The 26666-nt window shown below is 38.5% G+C and overlaps 1 protein-coding gene across 3 annotated transcripts in view; it reads right to left on the bottom strand.

The window, feature by feature from the left end:
- Positions 1-3510: 3510 nt before the first annotated feature.
- XIRP2 (xin actin binding repeat containing 2) overlaps positions 3511-26666 on the bottom strand; it is a 356476-nt gene continuing 333320 nt past the window's right edge. For all 3 annotated transcript variants that reach the window (XM_029605670.1, XM_029605671.1, XM_029605672.1), the window contains 3 exons: positions 16191-25656; positions 5922-6055; positions 3511-3647 (listed from right to left, as the gene is read on the bottom strand). In XM_029605670.1, the coding sequence (XP_029461530.1) occupies positions 5961-6055; positions 16191-25656 (9561 nt within the window). In that variant the 3' untranslated portion in view covers positions 3511-3647; positions 5922-5960. The remainder of the gene's footprint in view (positions 3648-5921; positions 6056-16190; positions 25657-26666) is intronic.

Genomic DNA, 26666 nt, shown 5'->3' with positions numbered 1-26666 from the left:
GTTTTAAAATGTACTACTTTTATGCATGTAACTCTTTTGAAAATTCACACCTTTATGCTGAATTTTATGCGTGCAAATGGACTTTATACACACGTATGTGGACTTTTGAAAATTACTCAGATATATGCTATTTTTACACATGTAACTTCTTTGAAAATTCACTCCTAAGAGCATTATTCACTAAGGGATTGATTTTAAGACCAGCGTGTGCACATGGATGAGCTGATATTATAACATGAGTCTGTTAGTGCACGCATGTTATAAAATGCGGGTCCTGCATGCACATGCACGCTGGATTTTCATGAACACGTGCACATGTGCGGGTGGGTGGCCAGCTCCATGTGCAGAGGGGAGAATTTTAGCAAACAATTGGGAATTTTAACAACACAATCAGGCCTCCCCCAGTTCCCTCCCAGTCTGCTCCAATTAAGAAGTTGACTGGGAGGGAACTTTCATACCTCTAAGACTATCCTTCCTCCCTCTTCCCCTCTCCTCCCTGCCCTCTAAACTATCCCCTAATTTTTTATTTTCCTATTTACTGCTCCACCGGTGCACGCTTCCCTGGAACAGCAGCTAATGGCGCTGTCCAGGCCCGCCCCTGCCCTACCCAGACCATGCTCCCCGGCCTGCCCCTTTTGCAGGCCTGGCACTTCTCTGTGCAACGGGGATTACATGCATGGCTGGTCTGCACGCGGTATGCATAAGGCCCAGCCACATAAGTAGCCCCCGTAATTTATGCACATGGCCCTTTTAAAATTGGGCTGTAAGGGCTTTATTTTCAAAAGTATTTACACACTTAAAACTGGGTTTTACATGTGTAAATGACTACCCGTGTAAGAGGGCTTTAGAAAATTGCTACAATAAATGCCAATGAATTGTGAATAGGTTTTACACATGTTAAGTATATTTAACATGGGTAAATGGCTTTTGAAAATTGCTATGATAGAATGTTACATTTACATGAGTAACTCCTTTGAAAATTCACCTGTGTGCTTTTTTTTTTTTTTTACATAGACACAAGTTAGTAGAAATGTTTTAGGAAATCCAGCCCTTAGAAAGTGTTGTACAAAGAAAAATTATATGGCAAAAAAAAAAAAAGGATTCCACAATACAATTACTACTATTTTAGCACAATTATACATCCACATAATACAGAAGGCACATTTGAGAATAATTTTTATTATGCATTATTAAGTTATGTGATATACTTTATTTACTGGTTCATTCAAGCCACAATACGATAGCAAAAAAAAACCCAACACATTCATACATTCAGAATCAAAAGTGTTACAACTCAAAATGCTTAAAGGCTTTTATTTGCATAGAAAGAACTTACTGGTAGCTAAAAATTCATTGTGAAAATATAGTAAAATTCACACTCTTCATCTACACATTGTCTTCAAAATATTCACTTTCATGGGTTCCTGACCCTCTTTATTTGTAAAAGAAAATACTTTCTCCTTGTTAGATTCCTTATATGGAGTTTGGATAAAAAGCAACTTAGCATAAATATCTGATCAATGATTTAACTCAATGTTGTCTTACTCTATATTTATAGAAAACAACATAGATGGTAAAAGATCAATTCTACCTGCCAGCTGGTAGGTCCTCCATTCACTATATAGCCAAATAAGAAAATTAAGAAACAAAACAAAACCACCCAAATCCCTCATTTCAAGCTAAAACAACAGATGTACATACTGTACCTTAGAGCAACAGCTCATGCATTTTGAAACAACCAATAAAAAATACATTTTGAAACATTTTCTTCCTTTTCATATACACCAGGTGCTTTATCTCTTAGTTTATCAGACTCATAAACGATAAGATAGCAGTAATGTGCATGTTGGTAAAAAAGCCATTTCATAAAACCAACTCGAAAACACAGAATTTCCTGTACTGAAATGCAAAACACAAAATTGTGCTTTTACTCTCCATGGACATATTTATGTTGAAAAATAAAGGAATGCACTATGGATGAAGTAATAATAGAATAATATCTTCATTTACTATAAATATAGTATCAAAATTCACGATATCAAATTTGCCAAGAAGCACTGGGAAATCATTAATGAAAAACCTGACATGCTAACCAGCAGATGTTGTTTCCATATCTTTTGTAAACTAGTGACTATTTGCATAGCAGTTTTATTCATCTTCGTGATAACATTTATTTCTTTTAATTTGTTCTTCTGCACTTACTTGATCAGTTGTTATCTTCCCAAAGGATACTGCCATTAGAAGAAATAGTTTCACATTCAGCCCTTAATAAACCCAGTCTAGTGACCTGGCTATTTATTTTCACTCTTGTGTTTTGTAGCTGAATATTAATAACTTTTACTTCTGCTTCATGGTTTGTTTGATCTTTTTAATATTTACCTATGGGATCTAGTAGAACAGTGGCTACATTTTGACATGTAATGCCAGGAAAGCCTGAGCTTGAGAGTTTGTCAGGCAGATAATCACCTAAAGAGCTTATAGAAACATTAGTTTTATGCCCAATGCTTACCAACTTATTAAATGACAATGACGTATCAATAATCTCCTTTGTAGGCAAAACAGTGTCTGCACAAACATTTGAACAGAAGGCTTCTTAACAAAAACAAGACAGTATGTCAACCCCTGAATCTTTAGGATTTTCTGCATTATAAATGTAGCAGCTGAGATTGCTGAGTAACTGTACTGGTTACAATTCATGGGATGAACTTCTAACCTTTGGAATGTAGATTCAGGTTTGCTACTGTCTTCGTTTTTCAGTTCTGTTTGTGGACTAGCTATGCCTGTTTCCTGCTTCAGTATATTAGGAAGTAAGAAAGATGTACAGAGATTATTGTTATTGCTATTCAACTCCATGACTCTCCACAACAGTTTCAACATTAATAACTTCTGAGCCATGAAGTCCATCGAGGTCTTCACTTTGTTTCTTCTCGTTACCCTCTAAAACCATATTATCACTTTCCCTCAGACCTGTCGCATTCTCCTTCACATTCCCTGACTCTTCAATTTCATTCACTTTATCTAGCACATTTTCATTTGCTTCTTCCTTCTCATCATTGACTTTCTGACATGCTTCTCTCTCAACGATTACTGGGACTTCCTCTTTGGAAACATAGGAAGATGTCTGCCTCGCACCTTTGACTTGCTTTTCTCCTTCTGATGCCATTCTATGGATATTTTGGGCCTTACAGTCACTTTTCTTTTCTAAAAATGTGTTTGTTTCTATAGTGGGACTTTGTGATACAAAATCTTCTGGGGGCCACTTTGGTTTAATGACATTAACCTCTTCTTCAATCAAAGTTGGTCTTTGTGGAGAATCAGTAGAAGGAGGCCATGTAATCCTTAATTTGCCTCTTTCTGTCGATTTCTTCAGACGGTCATCAAAATCATCAAAGTTCCCAAACTCAGTATTCGACTGTGGATCTTGAATTATTGTTGTGATTATTGTGGATGTCTCGGTTAAGGTTTGGTATGGATTTGTTTCTTGAATATGAATTTTGTCTGTTGAACTGCACTCATTTTTAGACTTCCAAAGTTCTTTATGCTGCTTGTATCCAAAACCTTCATCATAGTTTCCTTTAGATTTGAAAAGTTGCTTGAAATGAGGCTTACAGTATATTTGTCCATGGAGAGAGGCATAATTTCCCAAGCTACCAAATAAAAAGAAAATGCAACATGTAAGCAAATATTAACTATTAATCCACCCAGAATAAGAAATATTTATCAGATTTATATTATATATGTGCATAATTCCCCCAGATGAAGGAACATAAAATGTTGAGGATCTGGCAGTGCTTGTTGGTTAAGAGCCGGTCTCCCAGGATAGGGTTCAATATGACTTTGGGTCAAGCAGATGGTATAGTGGCCTGGGCTTAGAGGCTAACTATGGTGGTCTGGTAATAAAATGGCAGTGAACAAAACAACAGAATGTGTCCCTAAACTATAACAAATAAATCAGTGAGAAAGAACACTATCACTAAATTTATTTAACTAATAAATCACATGCTGTAGAAGAAAAAAGCCAGTTAATAAATTCAATGTAGTGCTGCAATAAAGCCATTTGAGCATTTCAAGCATTTCTAATCATTACTAGTTTATAAAGTGCTGCGCTCGGGGGTGGACCCTTGTTCTGGGGCAGGGATGGAATGGCTCCTGAAAGGGAACAGGAGGTAACTGCCCTCAGGGGGCGGAGCACTGGAGGAGACAGAGGCTAGGAAGAGCTTCGCCACTGGAAGCCAGAGGTCCCCCTGGGAGGAGCCCATAGGGACCCGGGCTGCTTGGACTTAGATGGGCCTTGCAGGGTCTTCTGGGAGAATGGAAGTCCGGCGTGCCCACAGATACAGAAGGAGCGTGGTCAGGTTCGAGCTGGAGCAGGGAGAACCAGAACAGAGTTGGTGATGACAAGGCGAGGAACAGAGCCAGAATCTGGAGACAAGGACAGGCCGGCCAAATTGAGCGTCGGCTGTCAAACCCGCTGACAGCCGCCGCTCCGGTCCAAAAGGAGGTGCTAGGGACGTGCTAGTGTCCCTAGCGCCTCCTTTTGCCTGTTTTTACCGCCGGGCCTCATTTAAATACAGAATCGCGCGCACAGGAGAGTGGCCTGTGTGCGTGCCGGGAGAGCTCTCCCACGTTTTTACTGTATCGGCCTGAATATTTCTAGTATAGGTTTCTTTTCTGATATTGGGACTGGATTCCCCTCTATTTGTGGATTGACAGGGCATGAGAGATTATTGTTCTTTTTTTAATGTGTATTTCCTTTCACTATATTATAATATTATACACTATATTATACACTATATTATAATATTTTTAATGTGTATTTCCTTTCACTATAATGTTGTTCTAAACAAGTGTTTTGCTTGGATTTAAATTTGAAATGCAATAAATAAAAAGTTAAAGAAATGCTTGAAATGCTCAAATTGCATTATTGCAGCACCACATCAAATTTATGAACTGGCTTTTTTCTTCTACAGCATGTGATTTATTAGTTAAATAAGATTTACAATTAGGTGATATATATATATAAATAAAACATTGCTGTTTCCTCTATTTATTATAGAAATATAAATGTCATCAAGTGAAAAACAAGAAATGTTAATTATTGGGTACTGCAATTACCAAAACAATATTGTTGGGATTTCATTTTATGGATGCTTTAAAGTACAGACTGTGAAGAGTCTCAGACATAGCTCTTTTGGTACTGAAGCATTCTTTCTGGCAATGCCTCAGAGGTACGACTGACCATCTCCATGAGGCAGGAAATCCCAGCCATCCTGCAACAGAGACATCTACTTGCCAGACTTAGGGGGCACATGTTCCACATTCACCAAGACCAAGAACTGTCACTGCAATGGCTCAGCTAGATGGGGGGGGGGGGGGGGGGCAGGGAGGTGGAATTATAAAATAGGGATGTGCAGGCCAAACAAATTTATTTCATTTTTCATTTCATTTGATTGGGGGAAGTTTTCATCTGAATTATATTTGGTTGGGGGGGTGGGCATTTTCTTTTCTTTTTGTTTTAGCAAATAGTGCATGCTATTTACGAATAGCATACATTATTTTTGAACAGTGCATACTATTTTCCAACAACATGTACTATTTGCATATAATGTACGCCATTCGGAAATAGTGCATGCTATTTGCAAAAACAAAAAAAAAAAAATCCAGATTTCTGTAGGATATGTTTTGTTTTGTTTGAAAACACAAGGGTGATTGTTTGCATTTTTTTATTTTGTTTTCAAACAAATGTGCATCCCTGTTATAACATAGTTTGCTGTGTATGAAGGCTCAAGGTGCAGTGTGATCAAGTAGGCGTTAGTTCCAACTGTACTGAAAGTTCAAAACTGCAAAGAAAACTGCTGGACTCCCTTCTCCCCAGCCACCAACAAAAACATTCTCTTTTAATAAAATGCAATTCTCTTTACCTTAATTTGTTGCTACAGTAGTTGCAGCAGAAACATGATTTATGAAAGACCTGCTTGTCTGCCATCAGGCATTCCATTGGATAAACTATCTTTTGACAAAGCACGCAGGCTTCCTTTTCCTGAAGTTGAATTTTCTAGAAGCAAACAAATAGGTCAAACATACAAAGCAGAAGAGGTATTTTATAACTATTCATGCAGAGCAAATGTTGACTTCAAAAGAAGGCTATAATACTGATTTTTAAATGTGTCTCTGAATATACACTGTTATAGTTTAGTTATCAACTACAGTCCAACTGACAGAAAAGGTAATTTTCAGCTAATTTTCACTAAAACGTTTTGCATGCCTGTTTAAATATTTAGCATACATGCGAAAAATAGCCTCATTAGCATGTGGATACTATTAGCATGCATGCTAACCCATAAAAATGCAGCTTCTATGCACTATTAGCATCTGTGCATTAAATAGTTTGAGGTTTTAATAAAAAAATCATGTTCATGCTAAATTGAGTATGCATAGTTCTCTTTTCCTCAATGCTCAGGTTTCTTTTGCCACTCTGTATAAAAGGAAGGCTAAGGGCAAAAGCAGGAAAGTATCTTTACTTCAGGAAAGGAAATGACAGAAGAGAAAATACTTCCAGGAGAGGAAAACTATACCAAAAGCACGTGCCTCACATGTCTACCAAGGAGGTGAAGGGCTGTCATTAGAAGGAGCGTTAGCTAGCCGCACGCAGCACGTCCATCTCATTGATGCCAGGGAGGGAAATCTTCCAGCTCTGAGTCATAAGAACACCAGCATTCAATCATCCTATAGGGTAATGTCTCCAAATGGGTTAGTTTTGTGCATACCTTGACAGGACTGAACCTCACTCGTAAGCCAGGATATGCCAAGTATGATTTCAATCTCTCAAATGTACTGCTAATGCCCTTCTTATACTTGCATTGTGCCAAAAAGAGCTTCCTTCTGAAGCTCATGTTATTGGCACAGGCAACATGTCTTGTGTGCTTGGAAATTCTTTTTAATCAGGCCAGTGGCTCCCAATAGAGTTGGGACTATTTCTGTATGTTTCTGCTACATTCTCTTGGTCTCTGATTGCATCATTTGCTATTTGAGGATCTTCTCTCTCTCTCTCCATATGATCCACAGAATAGTCACTTAGGTCTGACACTTCTTACTGTAATGCTGTTCCAGTGCTTTTCTCTTTTACCACTATATCCAGTTTCCTTGGCTTAAGCTTTCTAGCTGGTGGGACAGGAATGTCCTACATGATCACAACTTCTCCATTTTCTCAGAGCGATGATCCCAGTGCTTTTCTGGGATAGTGATGTTATAATGTTCACACAATTTCCAGTGGATGAGGCATGCCCAGTTTATTATACGTTTCCATATTCAGGCCTTCTGGCCTCAACTTGACATCAGCAACGAGATGTTTGACCATTTCTTGTTCTGTTTTTAAAAAATCTTCATTTATCTCAGGAGTTTACCCCCTCCTCTTCCAATATATCCTCCCATCCCAGATGGTATGCTCAGGCAACTTAAGCACCCTTATCGGCTAGGAGGGCTGGAGGGAAATCTCTTCCAAGACTTGCCCTTAGCACTACCCTCAGGAATGGGGCAGCAATAGCACAATGACAATTGTTCATGCTAAAGCTTTACAAAACTTGCTGTAATCTTTAGAAAGATAAACCAAAGCAATGACACGAATGGATATCACCATATTCCAGAAAAACAAGTTCAGTTGAGTGTGTGCCCCATTCCCCAAAGCTCCTTTCCCTTGGTATCCACTCTATCCATGCCACATGAATGACCATCTCAAAAGGGTCAAGACAAGACATGGAAAGGCTAGAGAAGGGTATCCGATCTTTGGTGAAAAGAGTCTGGCTCATGTGCATTTTTTCTAGTTGCCATTCTATACCGTCTGTGAGGGACCTTTGGCTCAACTGCTGCAGCCTTGACTTTGCTGTAACACCTGTCTTGCAGACTGTTTATACCATTTAAGACCGTGTAGAACACAGAACACATGCAATGACACATTTCAGCACAATAATGGCATTTGGTTGGAACCTGTGGGATGGGTCTTTATTTGCAATAGTTATAATACTGTCATTTATATACTGTGCAGTTTAAAACAGTGTTTGAAAAACAGTTGCTTTGTTTAGAAAATATATTTTCCTGTTTAATAAATGTGGAATCTTTTTGGAAATGCTCAAATGTGTGCTGCCGTCCCTCCTTTCTGGTATCCTCTTCTCTCTCTCATGCCTATCCTCTCTTTCCTCTGTCCTCTACTTCACACATCCCACAACATCTCCTGTTCTAGCAGGCCCACGTCCTCTATCAGTAACCTCCAATACATGCTGTTAGCTGAGTCCTTGAAATAGCATGTGAGCTAAAACGTGAACATCTGCTCCGAGGTATGTGTTACATTCCAGGCCTTAGCAAACATATGCTAAAGAGCACATGGAGAAGCGCATACCATGCTATTTTCTGCACATCTGCTAAAGATTAATTAGCATATAATATCTTTCATTTATATGCCAAAAGGTGCTACTTTTAGCATGTACTCTGGGGACCTCTTTAGCATGCACACAAGGATCTTAGTGCAGATCATTCCATTCTGCATGTAAGCTGGCTTAGTATGCACATTAAGCTCTAGTGCTCAGGCCCCAATATGTTCTTAATTCTTCTGACAGTCCAACATAATTTAAGATTCCATTAAGAAAGATGGATTACACTAAGTATACAGAGGAGCAGGCCTGGTTGAATTAAGGATGTGCTCTGGAGAACTGTGGCATAAAGAGGAGTTTAGCATTTTAAATTCTGATGAGGCATCTTTGCCTAAATATGCTACAAACACATCAAGGATTTCATTAACCTGCATAACTGACTGCATACATAGAGTATGCTAAAAATATTACAGAATATATTAACTTAAGCTTTTTGCATACATTTTTTAAACTCAGTGCTGATTTTTTATTTTTTTTGTTGCCGTTTTAGGGTAACACCATTACATAGTTACATAGCAGCATAGTAATGAAGGCAGAAAAAGCCAAATGGTCCATCCAGTCTGCCCATCAAGTGTCTTATGGTAGTAACTGCCGCTCCATTCAGGTTACCACCAAGCTTTATGTTAAAGTTAGTAATATTAACAATCAGAACAAAGCAACTGTTAAACCCATATGAAAAATACTGCTAGCAACAATTTTACAGGGTGAACATCTGCCTTGATGATTCAGACAATGCTGCTTGAACATGTTTTGCTTTTGGACTTAGCCATAGAAGCAGTCCTGTGTTTTTTCCCTTTTGTCTATGAATCAGTACCCCAGACCGTAAAAGTCATGGCCCAGCATTGGCTGCCATCTGAATCCAATTCCCTTTGTTTCCCTCTGCCATCGAAGTGGAGAGCGATGTTGCAATTGCATCAAAATCATGAAAATTAATTGGTTAAGGTAGTAATCCCCATGCCTTGTCTTAGGGGTAGAAGCTGCTGCTCCATGCAGGTTACCCCATGCAACCTTTTCTTCAATTCCACTTCTAGCTTTTAGAGTTTTATCCCATGCATTAGAGATGTGAATCGTGTGATCGATCGTCTTAACGATCGATTTTGGCTGGGGTGGGGAGGGAATCTGATCGTCGCGGTTTTGTTTTTTTAAAAATCGTTTAAATCGTAAATCGGGGGAGGGCGGGAAAACCGGCACACTAAAACAACCCTAAAACCCACCCTGACCCTTTAAAATAAATCCTCCACCCTCCCGAACCCCCCCAAAATGTTTTAAATTACCTGGGGTCCAGTGGGGGGTCCCGGTGTGATCTTCCACTCTCGGGCCATGGCTGCGTTAATAGAAATGGCGCCGGCGCTACCTTTGCCCTGTCATATGACAGGGCAAAGATAGCGCCGGCGCCATTTTGGTTCCTGTCCCCCGACGTCACGAGTGCAGGAGATCGCTCCCGGACCCCCGCTGGACCCCCAGGGACTTTTGGCCAGCTTAGGGGGGCCTCCTGACCCCCACAAGACTTGCCAAAAGTCCAGCGGGGGTCCGGGAGCGACCTCCTGCACTTGTGCCGTATTGCAAAATGGCGCTGGCCATACGGCCGGCGCCATTTTGCAATACGGCCCAAGTGCAGGAGGTCGCCCCCGGACCCCCGCTGGACCCCCAGGGACTTTTGGCCAGCTTGGGGGGGCCTCCTGACCCCCACAAGACTTGCCAAAAGTCCAGCGGGGGTCCGGGAGCAACCTCCGGCACTTGGGCCGTATTGCAAAATGGCGCCGGCCGTATGGCCGTATGGCCGGCGCCATTTTGCAATATGGCAATAGGACCCGAGTGCAGGAGGCTCCCGGACCCCCGCTGGACTTTTGGCAAGTCTTGTGGGGGTCAGGAGGCCCCCCCAAGCTGGCCAAAAGTCCCTGGGGGTCCGGGAGCGATCTCCTGCGCTCGTGACGTCGGGGGACAGGAACCAAAATGGTGCCGGCGCTACCTTTGCCCTGTCATATGACAGGGCAAAGGTAGCGCCGGCACCATTTCTATTAACGCAGCCATGGCTCGAGAGTGGAAGATCACACCGGGACCCCCCCACTGGACCCCAGGTAATTTAAACATTTTGGGGGGGTTCGGGAGGGTGGGGGATTTATTTTAAAGGGTCGGGGTGGGTTTTATGGTTGCTTTAGTGTGCCGGTTTTCCCGCCCTCCCCCTTCCCCTCCCCCTCCCCCGATTTACGATTTTTGACGATAAATCGGGGAAATTCCTATTGTATCGTGCCTCTAACGATTTTTGACGATTTAAAATATATCGGACGATTTTTTAAATCGTCAAAAAATGATTCACATCCCTACCATACATATTTGAATTCATTTACTATTTTCATTCTCACCATCTCTTCCAGAAGAGTATTCCATTTATCCACCACCCTCTCCGTGAAGAAATATTCCCTGATGTTGGTTCTCAGTCATTTCTGGTGGAACTTCATTTCATGACTCCTAGTTCTACTGTTTGCTCTCCAATGCAAAAAGTTTGAGGATCATGCATCATTAAAACCTTTCAAGTATCTGAAGGTCTGTATCATATCTTCCCTGCACCTCCTCTCTTCCAGAGTATACATATTTAGATTCTTCAGGCTCTCCTCATAAGTCTTCTGATACAGATCCCACATCATTTCGGTCACCCTTCACTGGACTGCCTCCATCCTTTCTTTAACCTTTTTGTCATATGTTCTGCAAAACCGAACACAATCCAGATGGGGCCTCACTAAGGACCTGTACAAGGGTATTATCACCTCCTTTTTCTTCTAGTTATTCCTATCTCTATGATGCCCAGCATTCATCTGGATTTAGCTATCATCTTGTCACATTGCTTCTCCGCTTTCAGATTGCCAGACACTATTACTCCAAGGTCCCTCTCCCAGTCCATGCACATTAGTCTTTCACCCCCCCACTACACACAGCTCTTTTGGCTTGTTGTACCCCAGATGCATTACTCTGCATTTCTTGGCACTGAAGCCCAGCTGGCAAGCCTTTGACCACTCTTCAAGCTTCCTTAAATCACAATTCATTCTCTCTACTCCTTCAGACATATCTACCGTGTAGCAAATCTTAGTATCATCCACAAACAGACAAACTTTACTTTCTAACCCTTCCACAATGTTGCTCACAAAGACATTGAATTGAACCAGTCCCACAGCCAATCCTTATGGTACTCTATTTAATACCATTATCTCTTCAGATTAGGTTCCATTTACCATTACATGCTGTCTCCTGTCAGTCAACCAGTTTGTAATCTATTCTTCTACCTTGGTACTTCTCATTTTATTCTCAAGCCTCCTATGTTGAAATCCAAGTAAATCACATTGAACGTTCTTCCTTGATCCTATTCTCTAGTCACCCAATCAAAAACATCTATCAGATTTGTCTGACAGGTTGTTCCCCTGGTGAATCCATGCTGCCTCAAGTCCAGCAACCTACCAGTTTGTAGATAGTTCACAATCCTTCAGCAAAGTCTCCATTAATTTTCTCACCACCAAGGTGAGGATAACTGGCCTGTAGTTTTCAGCCTCCTTTCTGCTATTACTTTTGTGAAGTGGGACCACCACCTCTCTTCTCCAATCATATTGTATTACCCCCGATTCCAGGGATCTATTGAACAGGTTTCAGTGGATCTGCCAGCACATCTCTGAGCTTCCTCAGTATCCTGGGATGAACCTCATCCAGCCCCATGGCCTTGTCAACTTTTAGTTTTCCTAGCTCTACCCATACATTCTCTTATGTAAATGGAGTTTCATCTATCCCACCCCTATCTACAATCTTGTCAAACAGCAACAGTCCTTCTCCAGGGTCTTCTTTAGTAAACACTGAACTGAATTATATCTTTAATATTTTCGCCATTTCTTCATCTCTCTCCACACATTGCTCCTTGTCACTTTTCAATTTCATTATACCACTTCGGGCCTGCCTTTTTCTCTGATATATATGAAAAATGTTTTGTTACCTTGCTTTACTTCTTTGGCAATCCTTTCTTCTGCTTGACCTATTGCTTTCCTGATTTCTTTCATCTCCCTCAATTTTACCAGGTATTCTTCTTTGTGTTCCTCTTTTCGGGATCCCTTATACTTCCAAAGTGCTATTCCTTTTGTCTTTATATTTTCAGCTACCTCCTTTGAGAACCAGATTGGTTTCTTTTTCCTCTTACTTTTGTTTAATTTTCCAACATATAGATTTGTTGCCTTTGTAATAGCTCCTTTTAATTTGACTCACTGTTATTACACCTCACCCATTTTCTTTCAGTCTTCCAGTTCTTCCTCCAGGAATATCCCCTTTTTGACAATGTTCGTATTTTTTAAATTTACAACTCGGGTTTTCATGTAACTTCTCTGTATCTTATTTACAATATCAGGCCATACTGTCTGATGATCACTGGTGCTCAGGTAGTCACCTGCATGGACATTAGAGACATTATCCCCATTTATGAGTGCCAGGTCGAGTATCACACCCTATCTCAAGGGTTCCAGTACCATTTGTTTGAGCAGATCCCCTTGAAGGGCATCCGCTATCTCTATACGTCTTGTAGATTCTGCAAAAGAGATACTCCAATCTACATCCAGATTAAAATCTCCAAAGAACAACACTTCTTTCCCATCTTTTGGATGTCTGCAAACAGATCTCTGTTCCTCTGTTCTGTCTGAATTGGAGGCCTGTAGACCACACCAATGTAAATGGAAGACCATCTTCTTTTTTTTAGGACACCCATAATGCTTCTTCCCTACCCCCACATCCCTTGCATTTCAGTAGCTTGGATATTGTTTTTGACATAAAGAATAACACTTCCCCCTTTCCTCTCTGTCCTTCTTTAATAAGTTAATGAGGGACATATCCCGATCATTAGACTCAGAACCATGTTTCTGTAACAGCAACAATGTCCAAGACTGCTTCCACCATTAGGGCATGCAGGTCTGCTTAGCATCTTTTTTCCTGCCAAGGACAAATGTAGACCATCCTTACCACATAACATTTTACTGTTCCATACATGGCCCCAGCCTCCAATGTATCAAAACCCACTTTCTTTACACCAGGTTTTGAGCCAGAAATTGAAGTTATCTATATGGCAGAGCCTTTCCTTCCCCTTTCCATGAACAGGTAATACTTCCAAAAAGCTAATAGAGTTTGCCATGTGTCTAATCTTCTTCCCTAGATTTTGGAAATCTATCTCTACTTCAAGGATACCATTTCTAGCAAGGTCATTGGTCCCCAAATATATGATAACACTGATATTAGAGTCTTTATTTTCTTCTGTAATTGCCCTTCTTTTTAAAATTAACAAACACATTGTGGGCCAGATTCATTAAGGCTTTTCTCCCAGTTTGTGTCTATGGGAAAAACCCTTAGTGAATCAGGCACTCAGTTACTTAAATACAGATTAGCAAGAATTCAAAAATTATTAGATAGCTAGGAAAAATATACAGAGATTTCAAACCATGCAAAACCACAGAAAATGCAGAAGAAAAAATGTCAGCAAGAAATCAATCTATATTACGGCTAACAAAGTAAAATTCAACTTATCTGGCCACAAACTCAGGTAGGTCTCTGTGTGTCTCTGGAGAGGCACTTGTGCAATTTATTTTACTTCTACTTAAATAGTTCTTGATGAATCCCTACAGTGCCCTGTGAATCAGCAGACCTAGAGGAAACCAGCCCTTACTTTTTATTTTAATTATCAAACACAGTTACTTAAATACAAACTAGCTAGGATTCTAGTCAGTATTTAAGGATTTCTCTGGTGTAGGTAATGTAGTATCACCTACATAAAAAAAAATGGGATTGCTATGAGATAGTTTTTAAATCCCTCAATTTAAGAAGCATAATGTGCATGCAGAAGAAATTAAATAAATTCAGAGATAGATATTCAGCTGGCCGATGAGTGACAATGCTACCTGGGCAACTTTAGGATACGTACATTTCTAACCAGACTTACCTGGCTAACTATAGAGGTAGGTAGTGCTGAATATCAACATTCACTGGCTAAAACGTAACCATGCCCTCAGAACGCTTCCTTCACCGCCTCTTTTTATCCAGTTAGAATTTTGTGCAGGTAATGAGCTATTCATTCAAAATTTAGTCAGACAGGAAGGGAATATATTCAAATCTTGGGTTTTAAAACCCTTTGAATATTGACCTCTCAGTGGAATTGTCTGATTTAGACCCCCATACATTATATCCAACATGTCTGGTTTGAGTTACACTACATCACAATTAGTAAGTATCTATTTTTGATTATGTATTATTATGCTTCTTTTATTCCTTTTTTCTCTTCTTTCAATATAAAACCGGCATGATGTGATTTTTAATCACGAATGCCGGTATAGAAAAACTCTAAATAAATAAATAAATAAATAAATAAATAAATAAATAAATAAAATATTCTCCCATCCCGGATAATATGTCCAGGCAACGGAAGCACTCTTATTGGCTAGGAGGGCTGGAGGGAGGACTTTTCCAAGATTTGCCCTCAGCACTGCTACATCAGCCAGCAGGATTGCCACAGCTCATGCTGGCCATCTTCCTTTGTACAACCAAGTTTGTCACCTTCACAGCATGCCCAGCTCCAGTCGATTCTGTCAAATAAGACAGTTAAACCTGAGCACTTGCACCACAACCCACAGCCATGGAGACAACCCTTGGCTAATCAATGTTGTATTAAACAAATTAATATGAATAGCTTTATAGCCTATGTCAGTATGCATTTCAATAACCTTGCATGCTTCAAAATAGAAACCATGATCTTTCGAGAAATCAATAGCTTTTAAGAATATTATATATTAGTATATCATTAAACCATCTCTAGGTCATCAATATCCTTCTTCCCATGTAAAACATAAAGGAAAGATAAGGAGTGGAGATATGGGGTGATGAAAGTCTGCAGGAAGCAATTTCTATTATTTTTAGTGCTTACCCTGCACTTAGATAACTTCCAGCTGGTTTGTTTGTAATCTGCCCTCAGCAGTCCGATAGGTGAAACAGAGCTATCTCCATTGAGTTATGGGGTGACTTTCCTCTGTTGTCCTGTGGAAAATTATCCCACAGCGCAGTGGTAGTAAGGGGAAGGGGGAAGGGAAGCAGAGCATGCATGCTTGGTTGATTCACATATCAGACTTCTGGCAGCAGAATGCAAAAGCTTCAGGTTGGAGGCCGTGCCAGAACTGAGGAAATGCTAAGAGTAAAATTAACCGTTTTTAAAGCCTTCAGGCACTTTCTCAAACTTATTTTCCCTGAGAGAGGAGACAGCCTCTTACATGAAATACTGCAGCTGGATTATTTCAGGTTAAACTCGTGCAATGTTTTATGCTAACAGAAAAAAATGCTTTTTACTACTAGCAAGTAGGAATTCACCTCAAAATGTCGATCCTTTAGAAATTCAAATGTCTATTTTGTGAATAAATTTGTTGAAAACACTACTGTTTTAGAAAGTACTAACTATAAATCTTTTCATTCACAAATGAGATGAGCTTGTTGTGATGCTAAATTGAATGTGTAAAAAAAAAAGGCCTTTAAAGTTCAGTTTAATAGTATATGTTAGTCATACAGCGAGCATTTAGCACCTAAAGCTGATGCCTTTAGAAAAGAGAGTTAAAAGCCACGAAAGACAGAGGCAGCAAAGAAGAATATTGTTAGTTTCACGTAACGAGGTTTTCTGATTAGGCACACTGTTCATTAACCGTTCAGCACAATGTCATTTAATCATATCTGTAAAGCTGTTAATGTTTCTCCACACTGTGCATGCTTATTTACCAGTGATAAATGCTGCTCCTTGGTGGAAGCTACTTCTCATTTCAGTTTCAGAACTGTCTGAGACTGTGTATCCAAGACTTTTGAACACCCTTTCGCTTTCTTGCCATGTCTTTTGAAAATTCCTTAGTAGTTCTTCTGGGGAATCAGCAGCTGAAATATCAAGGCTATGCCCCGATATTACATCCTCATAGGTTGGTGGAGCATGTTTAAAGTCAAATCCTGACTGAGGTTTTTCAGAATGCTGAGGTACAGAAGTGGCTGCCCTTGAACCAACGGTTTTGTTTTCAATTGTGCTTATACCAGAAAAATGTTCATTTATGGATTTTGTTTCAGAGCACACTACTGGCTGAATAGCATCTTCCTTGCCTCCATGCTGCTGGTGGACTACAAAGAGCTGTTTATAACACGCATCTTCACTTGGGTCTTTCAGCTGTCTCCTGGGGAAACTTCTAGGACTCTCTTTGAGATTTTTAGACTCATGAAATGATGGTCTAGATTCTTCCTTGATATTTTTCTGCTTTTCTTGCTTTATCTTACTTTTTTCATAATTTTCAAGTACTTTTTTAGCCGATTTGCTGTCAAAATCTTGTGTCTCCTCTGATTTGCCTTTCCTTTTTTCTGTTTCATCTTCTCTTTGATTTCCTGATCTTTCAGCTGTTGTCTTTGGTTCTTTTCTTGTATAAACAACTTTATTTCTTGCTTCAGATTTATGCTGTAGCACTGACAGATCACCTTTGGGAGCCTTTATTTTTTGTGTGACTGAATCTTCGTTAAAGCTATCGGTATCTGGGCCTACTTGACCTGGAATGTTTTTAGGTTCTTTATGAATAGAGCTTTTTATTTCTTTGGTTTTTCTTGTTTCTTCATGTTTTTCTTTAACATCCTTTATTGTACCAATAGTAACAGCTGCTTCACTGATGGGCACCCTGGTTGTGGATGTGGTCTCTGTAGCATGTGTTTCAATTTTTAATTGTCGTCGAAGAGTTGCAGGGGAAAGGACTATTTCAGATCTTTTTTCTATAACCGGAACTGGCGTTATGGCTCTTGGCTGTGTTGCCCCATGTGCTAATTTTGCTGTGGTGTCTTTTAGTTTGGCAAGTTGCTCTGATCGGCTTCTTGGAGGAGAGGGAGATGACCTTTTCATTCTGGCTGTTGGTGTTGTGGATCTGGGGGGTGGGGGAGGCACAGGGGTACTTTCTTTTTGGGTAGTGGGTGGGGGAGTTAGAACATCCCTATTTGGAGATTCTGTGCGTCTTGCAGTAGATTCAATTGTTATATAGGTAGGTGATGGTGATCGCATTTTCAATAATGGTGAATAAGATGTGTACTCCGTATGTCTAGATCCAGAGGATAGTTGTTTTATTTCATGATGGATTGTTCTTTCTTCTGTCACTTCAGTTTTCTTCTGTGTATCTCTTCCTCTAGAGGTAGTACTAATGTTTGATATTTTCTGTGATGCTCCTCCATGTTCAACAGATTCATTTTTAGATTTTACAGGGGCTGTAGACATCATAGCGGTGTGAACGGCAGCCTCACATGAAGTATACATTTCTGCTGCATGATCTTTGATAAATGATATTTCTTTTTTAATTTTTTCAAAATTATTTGCTGCTATAACCCTAGCTATCTCCATTTTTCTTTCTTGGCTTATTAACCATCCTGGTATAATATTTAAAAATGATTGAAATGTTTCAGTGCCTGCTTTAGGAGGACATTTTTCAAACTGTTTCACTCTAGACAAAATCTGTTGCAGTTCTTCACGTTTCTTGAGACACTCAAGTATATCTAACGAATGTCTTTCCTCATTTTGCAGTGATCCTGTTGGTGATGAAAATAATTGTTTATTCTCTGTTGTTTCTTTTGTATCTTTGGTCTCAAGACAAACTTGCTCTTCCTGTACTCTTTTGTCTTTTACGCTCTCTTTTTCTTGCCAGGTTTTATATTGCTTTGGTATGATTTTGTATTGGATTTTAGGTCCAGGTGCACTTGACTGCTTTTGTTTAAGAATGTGAGTTTGTGACCCTTCATGGACCTCGACATGTTGCTTCACTACTTGCGCCACTGATTTGTCTTCACGATGTCCCTGTTTTCTCTCAGCTGCTTCCTTTTGTTCTTTTTGACCAACTACTACCTGAGTATGTGCATGTTTACCTTCCTGAATGACAGAAAGATTCTCATGCATGGATTGCACTGCCCCACTCTTTGTCTGCTTAGGTATTGTTTGCTTTATAGGGCAAGCACCTTTCTGTCTTGCTTCTTGACTGCTTTCTGCATGCTTTACAGGTTTCCTTTCTGCCAGTTCTGCTCCACTGAGTTGTACATGATGATATTCCTCAGAAACATCTTGCTTTTCAGAAATTATAGCTCTTTCATCTTTCTGAGTCTTCAGATCTTTCTGTTTAACAACAGTCTGAATGTTACTTGCCTGTTGTTTTTTGTACATTTCAGAATCCTTTTTTGGGTCCTGCACTTTTTGATCTATAGTTGGAAGCTTGATCGTTTTCACTTTGAATTTAGGAGAAATTGTTTTAATTTTGGACATGTGTGACTGTTCCATAGTCTTTTCTTGTTCTGTTTTATGGAAACCATGCTCCTGATCAGTTTGCTCTCTTTCATATAATATGTTTTGTTGCTTAAGATCATTTGAATCCTGCAGTACTTCTTCTTTAATATGTTTCTCTGTAGATGACTTTAAAATGTTTTGAAGCTGATCAGTAGCTGATGATACCACTAATGATGCAGACTGTTTATTGCTAAGCAATGTCGTAGTTTGCAGAGTGGCATGAAATTCGGTATCTGCAGTTGGTGTTCTTTGTGCTGCTGTTGAGAACATAGTAGATCCTTCTTCTTTTGTTTTTGTAAGTAATGGTACACAACTTTCTGACTCTACTATAGTTTGGTTCGTCTGTATCTCAGAGGTTGCCTTGTCATTTGCATGATAAATAATTTTCTCTTTCATTTTTTCTGACTCATCCCTTTTTTGTCTGTATTTTTCTTCTGCAATCATTAAAGGAGTTTTGAATTTTCTGACATAGGGTTTTGGTTTAGATTCTGGTGTCTCTGTTGGGACAGATGGCGATTTTATTGGTGGTAAAATCACTTTTTTCTTAGCTGGTGGGGTTTCTTGCAGAGACTTAGGCAGAGGTCTAGGCAGTTCCTCATTCAATGATTTTGCTTGCTCTTTGAGTTCTATAGAAGTTGTATCCTGTCTTTGTTCAGAATCTGTGATGTTCACCAGTTCAGTAGACATTTCACTTTCATGCATTACTTTGGAAGTTTCATTGTTCACAGATGACTGGAACACAGATGATTTAGATGCTAAAGACACTTCAGCATTTTCTTTCTTCAGCTCTTTAGTAGGTACTATTTTAGGAACTTTCTTTAAAGGTAGACTTGAACTTTGTTTGACAGATTTTTTGTCAGTGATTTGTGTTTGCTGGGAAGATGACTGTGACTGCTGTGAATAATGTGCTTTCTTTTCTTTTGCTTGTACAGTGAGAGGAAAAGGAGGAGGAGAAGGAGGTGGTGGTGGAGGAGGTGGGGTAGGAACTAGAAGCTCACTGTCCAATTTATCATCCACTGGTGGAGGTGGAGGAGGAAAATGATCAAAGTCAGTCTTTGCCTTGGATTTAATAAGTGGTGAATGAGAAAAATTCTGTTTATCAGACATCATCATTTGAAGAGGAGGTGGTGGCAGTGGAAGCTCGGTTGCAGATGATGATACAGAAGATGGAGGGGGTGGGGGAAAATGAATTTCTGGTTTGCTTTTCTCTTTACCAGTCTTAGTTGGATTCAAAACATTTTTCATTTGCGATTGTGAGTCTCTGTTGACAGTGTCCACTTTTGTCTTTTCTACAACCACCATTCTAGATTTGAAATTTTGCTGATATAAATTCTTTTTCTTCTTTTCAGTTTCTTTACGAATATTATGGGCTTCTTGAATGATGTTTGCCTTCTGGTTGCTTTTTATATTCTGGTTAGCTGTCACAGAAACTAGAGTTTGCACTGGCTGAATGTTCATTTCACTTCTTTCAAGATCTTCTTTGGAACGTTGCACTTGTTTTGTCTCTACCTTTGCCATTTGCTTGTGATCAAGATTGATTGCTTGGTAAGCTTCACTATTTAACACAGTGATAGGCTGTTGGGTGGTTTGGGATTTGGAAGTACAAACATCTGTAGATATTTTTGCTTTTCCTGTCTGCCTTGCCTCTTGATGAATGTTTGCATCTGTAGACAGTTTATATTTTTGACCATCCTTCCTTGCATGAAGAATATGTTTTTTTACAGCTATTTGTTCTGCAGAAGTTACATCTTTTAATGTGCTTTCCTTCTTCAGTGTTTTGCAAGTCTCTGACTTTTCTGTTTTTACATTTTGCTTGGCTGTACCACTACGATAATTTGCTTCTTTTCTTCCATCACTTTTAACAATGATTTTATCTGCTCTTTCACCAACCTTTTCAGCAGTCTTATGCTGAATATTCGTTAAGCCCTTCAGTCGTTTCTGATTAACATTAGTAGCACTGATGTTTTGGCCATGCCCTGTAATGATCTTCAAAGTACCTTGTACATCTCCTTTTGGGATAATTTCTTTTTCATTGCAAGTTTCCTCATTACTTTCAAGAAGAGTTGTAATAAGATTTTGTGAATCGCCTTTAGTGTTATCTTGGCATTGGACTGATGAGTGAGATGACTCTACCACTGTCTGTACTGTGCTTTTTATATCTCTATGGATGCTTTCTTGATGCTGCTTGGTTTGTTTTTCTGAAGAGGCTTCTAATAGGTTCTGCACTTCAGTCTGAATGTCTCCCCTGATTACGTATTCTTTGTCTACATCCTTGAAGGTGTTCTGGGCTTCTTTGAGAGATTTTAATGTTGCCTCAAGGTTACCATGTACAATCTCTTCTTTAAAAACGTCGATCTTCGTGTTTGCTGCTTTTTCAAGGGATTCAATGGCTCCTTGAATATCACCTGGAATAACAATGGGCTTTTCTGTTTCTTTTTGTTGATGCTTTGATTCTTGTAGAGATTTTAGTGTTGCAGAAAGATCAGCTTTAATAATTTCTTCCTTTTCCAGAACTGTTGTCTGATTAACAGCTTGACTGAGGGAATTTAAAGCTGCTTTCAAATCACCTTTCACAACTTCTTCTTTGAATGGATTATACGATTTATTTTCTGGCTCTGTCATGAAAATTTTAACAGTATTGCATACATCTCCAGGGATTATCTCATCTTCATTAACTGTACGTTCAATCTGAAATCGCTGTTTCTTTAGAATAAGCTTTGTGCCTTCTACATCACCACCAATTATTTCTTCCATTTCTTGTTTTTCAGAAGCAAATATTTCATTTGACCCTTCCTGAAGTAGTTTCAAATAATCCAAAGCTCCAGATTCTATGCATGTTGTATAAAACTGTACATTTCCCCTTTCAGATTCATCTATTTTAACTCTTTCTGATTTTTCATTGCCCATTGCAGAAGACTGCAGGTGGTGAATAGTCCGTTTTATGTCACCACCTACCACTTCATCACGCTGGATGTTATTCCCATTGCTTTTGTTTAGGAGAGAATAGATTGTCATCTTAATATCACCTCTCTCATCTTCTTGAATTAATATTCCCTTTTTAACACTTCTGTTTTCACTGAATAGTTGGTTTATAGCTTGGTGTATGTCACCCCTTGCTATCTCTTCTTTTTCAACTTGAATATCAGTTGATCTGTTCATTAACTGAGATTTCACTAAATTAATATTACCCTTTTCTTCTTCATTTATTACAACTGCTCTTTCAGTTGAATCACTTTTGGACAATAGATTCATCATTATATTTTGCAGATTCCCCTTAATAATCTCTTCTTTTTGTATTTCTGGAGATTCTTGATTCATTAGTTGATATTTTGCCATTCTGACATCTCCAATTTCATCTGCTTCAATGATGATGCCATGAGATCCCACTACTTTATGAGAGTAGAGTTCTTTTAAAGTTTCTTTAATACTTTTACCTATAATTTCTTCCTTTTCTAACTTGCTTTCATTAAATTCATGGAAAGGTGTAGTTTCAAAAAGCCATGTAGTAGTCTTAACATCAGCCTGTGGTATTTCTTCCCTGGTTATTTTTGTGGCACTTTCATCCGTTTCTTTAATGGAATCTAAAGACTTGTTTTCGAAAAGCCACACTGCTTGTTGAACATCACCTTCTTGTATATCTTCCATTGTAACTGTCTTCACATTCTTGTACTCTGAGTCTTCTCCTCGAATCTCATCCATAGTGTGTGTTTCAAATAGCCAAGTAGAAGTTTTCACATTGCCCTCCTGAATTTCACTGACACTTACTGTTCTAACATATTGATTTTTATCAAATCCATCAGATTCAAATAGCTGCCTACTGGCCTTCACATCACCCCCCTGAACACTGTCAATAGTATGAACTGCTACCTTCACATCTTCTGAAATTGTATCCAGAGGTTGTGTTTCAAATCTCCATCTTACAGCACTAACATCTCCCTTCTGAATATCTTCTTGGGTGACAGCTTTAATAACATATACTTTATCTGACTCATTTATAGAATCTATGGGCTTTGTTTCAAACAACCACCTAGTCCCACGTACATCTCCATGAATCACTTCTTCCTTCTTAACTGTTGTCACTTCATGGTAATAACCTTCTTTGTCTTGAATAGCATAAAGTGGCTGTGTTTCAAACAGCATTGTATAGTTTTTCACATCTCCTTTTATTATTTCTTCATTACTAACAGTTTTCATGCTGCTACTTTCTGAAGATTCATCCTTAATCTGATCCAAAGAAAATGTCTCAAAAATAAAGCACCCTTTTCTCACATTCCCACCTTGAACATCTGTAACAGTTCGAGTCATTTCATTATCTTCTTGGTTTTCTTTTATTGCATCAATAGATTTATTTTCAAAAAGCCATCTACAGTTTAAAACATTTCCATTTTGTATGTCTTCTCTTTGCATGGTTCTTATCTTTTGAAGTACCTCCTCTGAACTAGAATTTATGGCATCTAAAGACTGATTCTCAAATATATATTTCATGGAAGAAACATCTCCTGACTGAATATCTATTTCTACTACTCTTTTGATGTCCTTACCTTCTTCTCCTTGTATATTTTCCAGCTTTTCAGTTTCAAAAAGAAAGCAGGCCATTCGGACATCACGCCCCTGAATATCTTTCTGATCCACAGAGTGCAGTCTTATTGTTTTCTCAGAATCATCACATATTGCATCAAGAGGTTGGGTTTCAAAGAGCCACGTGCATGTTTTAACGTCTCCCTTATGAATTTCTTCACTATCTGTTTTTATCTCTTCTTTGTCATACAGTGTCTCCATTGGCTGTGTTTCAAACAACCATTTGCACATCTTTACATCCCCCTTCACAATGTCTGAAGCCTGTTCTGTTTTACTTTCATCTTCATCTATATTACTGAAATATTTAATAGCATCAAGAGGTTGAGTTTCAAATAACCATTTTGCTGTTTTAACATCCCCAGATTGTATTTCTTCTGCTGATATTCCTTTGATAACCTGAAATCTTTGAATACTTTCATCAAATTGGTCAACGGGCCTCGTTTCAAACATCCATCTACATGTTCTCACGTCACCTCTTAAAACTTCTTCTTGTCGAACTGTTTTAACTTCATGATACTTTCCAAGACTATCTTGAATTGCATATAATGGAGTTGTTTCAAAAATGCTTTTGTTTAACTTCACAGCCCCTTTAGTAACACCTTCTACTTGAATTTTATGCGATTCATTATATTTACTTAAATCTAATGTTTCAAATACATTTTTGCAGTTGCTTACATCCCCCTTATCAATTTCTTCAAGTTCTACAGTTTTTATGCATTCTTTTTTTTCCTCTCTAATCTGTTCAAGAGGCTTAGTTTCAAAAACCCATCTTTGATGCCTGACATCACCCTTCTCTTCTTCAGTAGTAACTATTCTTTGAAGCTTACCAACTTCTACATTATCTTTTAAGGTATCCATTGGCACTGTCTCAAATAAGTGTTTTGTAGTGCTCACATCCCCTCCTATTATTTCCTCAGTTGGCAAAGGCTTCATGTTAGCATTATCTTTTAGAAGATGAAATGGCTGAGTCTCAAAAATCCAACATTTTTGATAAACATCAGCTCCTAGGATTTCTTCTTTTTCAACAGCAGATGTCTCCTCATTTTCTTTGATGGTATCCAAAGGCTGTGTTTCGAATAACCATTTTGTTTTACCAACACCACCTTTCACATTTTCTTCCATAGAGATGCCACGAACTACTTTAACTTCTGTTGAATTTTGATTAATCATATCCAAAGGTTGTGTTTCAAACATCCAGCGTGCTGTTCTGACATCTCCTTTTTCAATATCCTCCCTACAAACAGTTTTAATTTCAAGTACTTGACCTGAACTATCCCTAATAACATACAGTGGCTCAGTTTCAAAGCGTTTCACGGTCCTTTTCACATCTCCTTTTATCTCTTCCAGTTCTGATCTGAGCTGCAGTAAGTTAATTTCATCTGCAGAGTATAGTTGCTTAAGTATGTCATAACGCTGAGTTTCAAACAGGTACTTCACATTTTTTACATCACCACCAGTGATCTCGTCAGTGACAGTTTTATCTGAGTCCTGCTCTTTGTCTTGGTAGATTTTATTCATCGAATCTAATGGCTGGGTTTCAAACAGCCAGGTGGCTGTGCGGACATCTCCTCTGGCCAGTTCAGGAACTTTTTCTGTATTTTCAGAAGAATCAGCAGATTGCACACCAAGAGCATCCATTGGTTGGGTTTCAAACATCCATGTAGTATATTTAACATCTCCACCTGCAATTATTTCTTGCTCTGCAATGCTTTTAATGTTACTTTCATCTGGAGATTCATCTTTGATTGAATCCAAAGGTTGGTTTTCAAAGATCCATCTCATAGACTGTACCTCTCCTTTTAGAATTTCATCCCATTCTAAATATTCTCTTTCTGGACTCATACATTTATTTGGGCTATGACCAGTATTTTCAAATACATATCTAGCTTGTTGTACATCCCTTGATAATGAATCAGCTATTTCAGTTTGACTAGTTACAATATTGGAAACCTCACTAAAATAATCTTTTTCTAAATTTTTTCGTACTTCAGGATGGATATGTTTGTACAAACGTTTTAACTCATACAAATTTCTTTGTTTTGAATACACATCTTTCGGGATGGTAGTCCTTTCTGCAGAGTTGGATGGTTCTGGGGACTGGGAATATTCTGTTTTTTCTGATGCAACTTGCAATAAATCTGGTGGTGGAGGAGGAAAATCTTCCATGCTTCCAGAGTTAGTGGACTCGACGTAAAGTGAACTAGAAAGAGCAGCTGCACTGTCTGTTTTTCTTGTTATACTTGTTTCATGGATCCTCTCTGCCAAACCAGTGGCAGCAGAACTAATTATAGCAGGCCGATCACGTTCTTGACTTTCATTTATGATCTTTAAGGGACAAAATTCATATTATTACAAATTTAAAGAAATGGTGTCTGAGACTACAGAAATACATTGTTTATGGAAAAATAAGGGATGTGCTCTTTAAATATACTTTATTGTATATTGGTAACTTACTTCATTCAACACATACAAAAGCTTAACATAATAATTTCTCTTGTTTAGTTTCCTTTGAAGAAAATATATGTGTTGTATAAATATTTGCATTTTTTATTTTATGCCGGTTGCTGTGTATTTTTTTTTTTTTTTTTGCATAGCATGGGATACTGTATTCCTTGCTTTTGGCTCTACCAAATTGTTTTAAAAGTAGAACATGTTATTTAGAAAAGGAAATGATAGGAAACTATACAGTTTTTAGGATTTAAAGTAAAGAAAAGAGGGAATGCAGCAGAGGGCAAGTTGAACAACAAACATAGACTTAATTTAGGAAGATAATGTGTTCATGTTAAACAAGAATATATAATCTAATGGAGAAGGAGTTTAGTTTTTCTTTTAATTATATTATATTAATTGCATGGACAACTATTTCTCCAGGATAGTCAAAATGTTAAAAACACAGAAGCCATAGCTTGGTCTGTTTCGTTTTCCTATTGGGCAATTGGATTTGCCCTTGCCCAAGTAACTCTGAGGATATACATATGTAATTTATGAATATCTATGTATTAGGCAGAAGTAGAAAACAGTAACTATGTGGCTTCTGAAAATATTTTCATTAGTATCTATAAGAAAATCATAAGTTCTATAGAAATATGCATCACTGCAATATTCTAGTATAGAGATACCATTGTGAGAAAGTTACCATCACTGGTCAAATGATTAATGAAAATGCAGATTACTCAATATTTTTTACACATTTATAATCTGATTTACAATGTAAGATGCTTTCCCAGGGTACAAAATGGGAGAAATCCCTTTATAAATCAGGCTTTTAATACCTTATTAGAAGTGCAGTCTAAATGACAGGAATTAATTCAGTCGATTTATCAATAAAAAGATTT

The sequence above is a fragment of the Rhinatrema bivittatum genome, chromosome 6, assembly GCF_901001135.1.
Source record: "Rhinatrema bivittatum chromosome 6, aRhiBiv1.1, whole genome shotgun sequence".
In the NCBI taxonomy this organism is placed as follows: domain Eukaryota; kingdom Metazoa; phylum Chordata; class Amphibia; order Gymnophiona; family Rhinatrematidae; genus Rhinatrema; species Rhinatrema bivittatum.
Note: the sequence above shows the minus strand (reverse complement) of the source record. Positions and strands in the feature narration are given on the sequence as shown.